Genomic DNA, 8,588 nt, shown 5'->3' on the forward strand with positions numbered 1-8,588 from the left:
GAATACCTGGCAGTGATTGTGCGTAAGATGCTAAGAAATATTTCTAAGAAATATTGAGATTATGGCATTAATGAAAAACGCATTATCACTTTTCCAGTATCATTACATAATGGAGGTATTATATTAAAGTTTCGAAAGTGCTCCTCTTTGGTGGTTAAACAGTCTACACCCTAGTTGATTTAATTGTGGTGTAAGTGGACATAGTATTACATTTAGCTTTTGAATTATATTAGAATGTACAAACAATTTAACCATGTTATTGCACAAAATCACCTTCAGAAAATCAACCATAGTCTCTGATTTCTGTGAAAAGGTCCGGGGAAAAAAATCTTGTTATAATCGCTAAACGGCATATCGCTTATACATCATTCTTTATTTACTTTCAGATCATATCATTAGTATTAACTTTTGTTTGATGAAAAGCCACAACTCTACTGATAACAAAAAAAAACATGTTAATATTTCTTGCATGTAATATTTAGCATTCAAGGTCCTGTGTATTATTTTTTTCGGAGATATAGAGATCAGCAGTTAATATTTTGATTAATTCCAAAAGTATACAAGTATGGAGACTTTTTCACAGAAATCCTTGTTAGCTGATAGTGACATTAACAGTAATATTTCCCAATAATTATTAACACAGCTTTTTTTTCATTTTTCTCTTTTTTGGCTGTTCCCTTCCACAAATGGAATTTGGACTGGATTTGGACACAATCCAACATAACGACACGCTCAAATTCACCATGGAAACAATAGTGACTTTTGTTTTATCGCTTTCCTCGTAATAAGCATATTCTTGGCTTTAGAGGTTCTCTGGTCCTGATTATACCCAAGGCAAGGCTTGCATAAGCTTGCATAAGCTTACTTAAACTTACTTAGCTTTTTGTTGTGCATAAAGCTCACCTCAGCTAGAAGCCCTCCTTTTACATTTTCCTAAAAATTGATCCTAACTTAATTTTAATCCCTTTGAATGAATCCCATATTCCTTGGTTAGAAAGATTGCATGCTGGTTGAAGTTTTTTTGGGCATATCAGTTCTGTTTTCAATCCATATTTAATGATTTACAGTCAAACCGAATGCTTGGCTCGAGTTCCTGGATGGCTCGAACTAGATGTAAAGGACCGATTTCTTTTAACTGAGGGTAAACAATCCCGCTTTGCTTAAATTTTCCGAGGCTCAAGGTACTTTTGCCATCCCAGGGAGTTTGAGTTTATGGGGTTAGACTGTATTTTTATTTTTCGGCAGACATTTAAAATTTTGTTGTATGTTATAAGGGTGATAAAAAAAATACATGCAATTTCCTTTTATCATCTGAATGTGTAAGCTGAGGTACTTTCAAACCATTTGTTCCTCGCAACTGAGTTGGCTCATAGAGAGTTCGGCACTTGCCATGCAAGCTTTAAGTTTAGGTGAGCTAGAACGGGCTGTTTTTGCACTTCCATATTTCTATATCCTTTAGTATTTTTAACTTTCACTGTATTTAGTTCATCAACATTGGTTCATCTTATAGATGGTTCTATCTATTGTGAAGTAAATCAAGATTTTTTGCATATATCATAAAAACCCCACATCATTATGCATTATGCTATTAGTATGATATTTACCAAATGTAACCTTCAGTATTGTCATGTCTACTGTTTTTGAGCACAACATAAAAATTGCATAAGTTTTTGTTCAGTTTTACATACTTTTCATTTAGTATTTATTTTTTTCATCAAGATCATTTTGTCAATTGTTTTATTTTATCTTCACTTGGTATCTCCCCATTGGCAATGTTATAATTCTCTGTCTATGGCAACGTCAGATACCCCCAGCACACTATTATGCACTGATTGATTGAGTGGTGTGGTACATTTTGCTAGGAAAATCTTGTTATCATGAACAATTAATAAGGTAGTTTCATAGGTGCCGAATGGTGACCTCTTGGGATTGGAAGACCATGATATTACATCATGTGTTCCTCTATATTTATTAAAAAATGTATGCTGTCATGATTAATTTTCTAAATTTAAAATGCAATAAATTGTTGTATGCAATTTCATTTGAAGAAGAGTTTTCTCCCCTACTGCATAATGTCCATGAAAAATAGAATTTGTTTGTCAATTTTCCCATTGTACTAATGTAGTGTAAACAAAAAATAAGAATACGGCAGACCATGGTTTATTTTGGCTTATTAAACATAATTGTAACATTTACATCAATGAAATCATGATTTGTACGGAATCTGGTTGACAGAAGAAAGAAAAACTTTGATGATTTTCATTCTAATACAGTAATATAGGCACCAAATTGTAATTTGCAGTCTCCACATTAACTTGTGCAAGAGCAATGTCAGAAATTATCCACATAACAGAAATTCCAATTCCAAACAAGCCTCTTCAATAGTTTTTACTTTGATGACATTTCTTTGAAGAATCATAAGACTGAGTGGTTTTGTGGGTGCTGGGTAATTACATGGCTTCTGATGATACAGGATGAAAGCCAAGGCATGAAACCAGAGAAGATTCATACAGCAATTAGCTGATTATTTTCATTGTTTGTTTCAGAGCTATGGAAAAAAAACCATCAGATTTTCCTAGCCATTTGATTGCTTGGCTTGTATTTTTCTCTTTGTACTACAGATTTTTTACGTCTTATGTTTCATCATAAAAACTTAAATGACATAAAGTTTTTATTACTGCAGTTTCTAATTACTCCAACTAGAGGTGATTGCAAAAGGCACTGTATTTGATGTGCATGATAATTATAAATTATAATGTTTAAAGAGAAAAATATAACTTGTATTTCAGAATATGTAAACTTATACATGGCAAACAGAAGGTAGTGCATATCTCCTATCAAATATTCTCCAAATTCTTAATCTTTCTTACCCCAAATATAATATACATTCACTCATGCCATGTTCTCACCAATCAGAAGGCAGTATTTCTTTTTAAGATTCTCATCTGAGTTGCTTGTAATTTTTAATTTGAATTTTTCAAAACAAAGCATTGTGGTGCCATTTTTTCCAACTTCTGACGCATCTTGCTGTGTACATATTCATGTAAATGAATAACATTCGGTCAAGGGGTTTCAAACTGGAGTTGGCAGAGATGAGGATCTTAAAAAACTATGGCCTAAGAGCTGATTCCTTGCTGTACATGTATGCTTGTTTGCGGGCTGTGTAACTGACCATGGTTTCTTCATTCTGTCACTGTGGCCACTCTAGCATGTTTGAGAGTCGTGTGGAGCCCATGGTCAGCCAACGGTCAAGCCCACTCATGGCTGCCAGCTGGGACCCCGCAACTGCTGCCAAACGTGACAAGGTAAGACCAACACTTAGTACAATGTAAAATAATTCCTTTCATTTACATTGCAATTGCATTATACTGTTGTGAAGAAATAGAACTGCATATTCATAGAAGCTTCTTATGTTTTAGAAAATGCACCACTTTTACTTATCTTGACCATGGGCAAATCGTGATAAAAAAAGTGCCTGTATGTAAAAAAGAAATAAAATACATCTTTGCTATATATTGTTAAATTGAGGTGGTAGAAAAAGCATCTACTATGGTTGCTCTTGTATGATAAGTTTATCCCAACCCAACGCTAGGGTTGGTATGAACCTATTTAAAAACAGGGCTTCCATTAAGAATTTGAATCTGGAAGTATGAACTTCCTGTCCAACAATTATGGAAGTTTTTTCACTGAAATGTGGAAGTTTAAGTCTCCAGAATACAATATCTTTTTCAACTAGAATGTTAAAAATTATTTTGCAACTTTAACATGCCAAATTCAAATACTTGTATTATAATTATTCGTTTTACTGAAAGACTGATTGAAATTGTGACCATAAAAGTAATATTTTGATATTTTGAACTTCCAAGCTTTCTACTTTGGAAGTTTTTTTCAACATTATGGAATATTTTGTACTTCCAAGGAATCAAGTTTATACCCATTTCTAGGGAGTAATATACTTCCAAACTTTCTTTAATCGAAGCCCTGTAAAAATAACAAAAGTGACCATGGAAGAAACACCCTATTTAAAACCTTAAACCGTTGCCATAACTTAAAACCTGAAACTTGTTTTCAGGGACAATACACATGTGCATAGCAAGGCCCATAACTCTTGCTGTAATAATCGTTGAATTATGCCCCTTTTTTCTATTGAAATGTAACAGGCGGGTGTTACAATTCTCTCCGCAGCACTCTTGTTTTTATCAAACTTCATTTCTGTTAGACAATGAGATTTTCCTGGCACAGTTTTAGATGTATGAAATGAATAAGAATATGTTCAATGTTCATGTTTTATATAGTTTTGGGAGATTTAAGTCCGTTGTTTGAGGTAGGGATGCATGTTCAGAATGAAAATATCCAGCCCACAAGTTTGAAAGTTATAGCTTTGATTATTATGTTAAAAAACAACTACATACAAATTGATATAAATATATCTTGCATCTTGTCTCAAAGTCTGGTTGTAACTAGTATATCATATACTTGGCTGTGTTATTAAACATGAAAGCATTATTAATAAAAAAAAATGCACATGAAAAGTCTTGAATGACCATAATTATACTTGATATAGAATGGGTTCATCATGTAACCAAAAACTGAACAATTATATCAGTTTTATGTAACCCAAGACTCTTGTCATTAGGATTTTCATCGAATATTGCCTGTGAGTATTAAACATGTAACTTATAACTGTAGTTCTGTTGCTGGAACAGAAAACCATTTAGACGTTGAAGATTGTAGAGAATAATTTACATAAATGCTTTATAGATGTTTCTTCATGTTTTACCAAAACAATAATGTGTCACATGTTTTCTAATGAATTAGATTTTAAGGGTAATTTGTCATGGTAAATTGATAGGAGTTACCTATAGTATTTCTTGTAGTCCTTGCATGAACAGTATAGGCATGAACTGGCGGACCTGTTGTACAGATCTTTAATGCGATAGAAAATGGTGTAATATTCCAGAGATTAACATAATCTTATCCTATGTTGTAAACTTGCCAATAAATTTTGATATCTTAATGCATGACAGTATTATTAAACCGATTCGTACTGTACATATTATACTAATGATATTAACATACTTATCAAGTATTTGATTATAGATTTGATATAGGGTCATTTAGTTTATTGTACTCTATGAAAAACTGACCGTTATTTGTTGTTTTGAAAAACCAGACTATACTCGTGCAGTATGTCCGCAATTCTCTCCCAGTATACTTGCCTGTGAGTATGACAATCAACCCGCACTTATGTATCGTTGTATGTACGCCTCCTGCACGAGATATTCGATGTCAAGTTTGTCTCGTGATACGGTGCTCCAAATTGTATCAGCTTATAGTATGATGTTCATCAGTAGATGATTACATTTCATCAATATTCCTTGAATCATAAAACAATATATTGTTAACATGTCATTGTCATTTATATAAAAAAACAAGCACTTAAATCAAATGTGGTGACTTCTAGTGGTTGTAAATTAACCATGACCATGAAAAAACAAATCATTGCGAAAATTATGTTTTTGCTGTATATTTAAGCAGCTGTTTGCAATAATGTAATGTAACTTAAACACAATAATTCCATACATGCACATATATGACATCATCAGCGCGTATGAGTTCTGTGAAGAGCAAAGTGATATTTTGATATTTGATATTTTTTAAGTATCATAAGTTCTCATAGCTGGAAATCATAGCTTTTATTAAATACATTTGAAAGTTTCTAGAATTCAATTTTACATATTGTTATAAGCTTTTATTGTTATCCTATTCTTTGGTTAACATTTGTTGTTTTTGTCGTTTACGTGAATACCTCCTCGGCACTCATTTTCACAGATGACGTCTCATATTTACATGTAACTATGTATAACATACAGTAGCTAGTTCTCACATAGATATATTTGCTTAAAAGTGAAACACCTTGTTTTTGATATTGTAGGTTGTACATTTATTTGTGATACAAATGTTGTCTAGGAAAATAAAATGCCAAGTAAAGTGTAAATGAACTTTCTAAAATTCATTTTATGACCTAGTTTTGTAATCATTAATGATGAAATATATCAATTAAATTATGACAGAAGTATTTATGTTCATGGTACACTTATAATATTAGACATTCCGGCGTACATCTCGGATTGTGACTTGCTCTATGCGCTGGTATCGACAGGTAAACGCAAAATGTCTTCTGTGCCATCTCTTTGATCTAACCCTCCTCTGCGACATATTCATTAAAATATTAATTCACTACCATGTAATGCCTAAGGTAATGTAAACTGCTGTGATTCTGGATTAAAAGAATGCTGTTTATTGGTTTTTGCTTAAAAGCATGTAAATAATGATGCTGAGATGTTGATTTGTCTAAGTTCAAGCCGTTTTCATTTGGTCAAAAAAACCCACAAAGTATTTCATTGGCCAAATAACACAAGCTTTATTTATTGGCCCAAAAAAACAAAATTTTAATTTCATGACAAAAAAGCACACACAATGTATTTTATTGGTAAATAACTCACTATATATATATATATATATATTTCACTGGCCCCTCGCAGGCAGCAGATGCATCAGATGTTGCAGACTTCTTATTCTCAAAAATCATAAAAAATAATCTACAAACTTAATCATCAACTTTACAGCGCATGAATCTGTCTTTGATCTGACTTCAACTACTAAATAGATAATAATGTAGAAGATATTTGTTATTATTTTTTATAACATTTTAATCTAAGAGTTTACACATGATAATACTAATTCATGTATCTATGTTGTCAATCCAAGAGGGTATTGTCATTATGTAGCCTTGAACCTCGTTATGAGCAACTCTGAGACAGCATGAATGATATTCGTTTGAAACATGGTAAATATACATGTAACTTAATGATAGGGCTCATTTTTGTAAATTCAATGCCCGAGACTCGACCTGAAACATTTGTTGGGTCATGCTCCTTAAACTATTGGATAATGAACTTTGCCATCCATATGTACATGTGTCCCTCTTGTTAATTATGGTTTATTATATTAAAAAATATTTACAGTTTATAATTTTGTTTAACTCTTTTTTCTTTGTAGTTACTAATTGAATTTTAAACATGTAGAACATATAGAACACATTAACCGTGAAACTGATTTTTTACTTTATTTTAGTGCTATTGATAGAAATTTTCGTTCAGTTATTAGAAACTCCCTTCCACAATAGTAGATGTTTATGACCTCTTTTCCAGATATAGTATTTCAATTATCTCATTAAAATAGTGATATTGTTTCATGGTTTACCAATAGCTCCTAGCCATTTAAGGGTAGTCAATAAATAACCATAGAAACAAATATTGCAGAGATTGCATCTTCAGGAAGGAGAACTATATTCAAAATTAAATTTGTTTTTTGCTACATCTTCTATTTAGGCCAGACGAAAACAAGCCAACCTGGATGACATGCTGTATGCGGCTTCAGACGAGATGGTTGGAACCCTTAACCCTGTCCCTGAGAATGCGGTGACCAAAACCAAGGTGCAGACGGGGCCTCCTGTGATGAGCCAGAGTGCCCCACCCCCTGCTGTCCCTGGTGGTGGGGACAACTTCCTCATGCCCCCTCCCACCGTTCCCCCACCACACAGGACCCTCCCACAGAGGCCAGCGAGTACTTCCAGGTAAACAGCTGATCAGGTTATATAAAACAATGATAGCAATTTTTTTAGTTGATCATTTAATATCATATGTTGTTATTGTTCTTCCTGGTTAGAAACATATTCAAAAAATGTTTTGTCATGATACATTTTCATGTTAAGCCATTTCCTTTTTTGTACAATACTCCTCAGTGTTCAGGGTCCATACACTGCCTGTCATGGTTGGCTCTACACAATCCAGTATAAATGAAGCTCCATACAATGGCTAACATTCTCATGTTCTTTTCACCATCAGACTGCCCAGTGTGTCTCCCATTATGCAGAGATACGACCTGGCCTGGACCCCTCCCCTGTCATGGTTGACTCTACCCAATCCAGAGTTTCTATATAAAGCTTCATACAAAGGCTAACATTCTCATGTTCTTTTCACCATCAGACTACTCAGTGTGTCTCCCATTATGCAGAGATACGACCTGGCCTGGACCCATCCCCTGTCATGGTTGACTCTACCCAATCCAGAGTTTCTATATAAAGCTTCATACAATGGCTAACATTCTCATGTTCTTTTCACCATCAGACTGCCCAGTGTGTCTCCCATTATGCAGAGATACGACCTGGCCTGGACCCCTCCCCTGTCATGGTTGACTACCCAATCCAGAGTTTCTATATAAAGCTTCATACAAAGGCTAACATTCTCATGTTCTTTTCACCATCAGACTACTCAGTGTGTCTCCCATTATGCAGAGGTAGGACCTGGCTTTGGCCCCTCCCCTGTCAATGTTGGCTCTACCCAATCCAGAGTTTCAATGAAGCTTCATACAATGGCTAACATTCCCTTGTTCTTTTCACCATCAGACTGCCCAGTGTGTCTCCCAGCATGCGGAGGAAGGACAACAGTAAGCCTAGCCCTAGTCCCTCCCCAGTCCTACGACGTAAAAACAGCTTCACCCTCCCAGCCAGGTCCAACTCTGTG

General features: G+C 34.2%; 1 protein-coding gene across 10 annotated transcripts in view; it reads left to right on the forward strand.

The window, feature by feature from the left end:
• The window catches only part of LOC128233037 (kinesin-like protein KIF21A), a 62,380-nt gene that overhangs the window by 25,819 nt on the left and 27,973 nt on the right, over positions 1 to 8,588 (forward strand). For 3 of the 10 annotated variants that reach the window (XM_052946904.1, XM_052946895.1, XM_052946901.1), the window contains 5 exons: positions 3,209 to 3,305; positions 4,637 to 4,657; positions 5,174 to 5,221; positions 7,395 to 7,639; positions 8,471 to 8,587. In XM_052946904.1, coding sequence (XP_052802864.1) covers positions 3,209 to 3,305; positions 4,637 to 4,657; positions 5,174 to 5,221; positions 7,395 to 7,639; positions 8,471 to 8,587 — 528 coding nt within the window. Of the gene's footprint in view, positions 1 to 2,789; positions 2,821 to 3,208; positions 3,306 to 4,636; positions 4,658 to 5,173; positions 5,222 to 6,109; positions 6,164 to 7,394; positions 7,640 to 8,470; position 8,588 lie in introns of all 10 variants that reach the window. The other 7 variants (XM_052946894.1, XM_052946897.1, XM_052946900.1 and 4 more) reach the window with 5 other exon arrangements.

Source organism: Mya arenaria, chromosome 4 (genome assembly GCF_026914265.1).
Source record: "Mya arenaria isolate MELC-2E11 chromosome 4, ASM2691426v1".
In the NCBI taxonomy this organism is placed as follows: Eukaryota; Metazoa; Mollusca; class Bivalvia; order Myida; family Myidae; genus Mya; species Mya arenaria.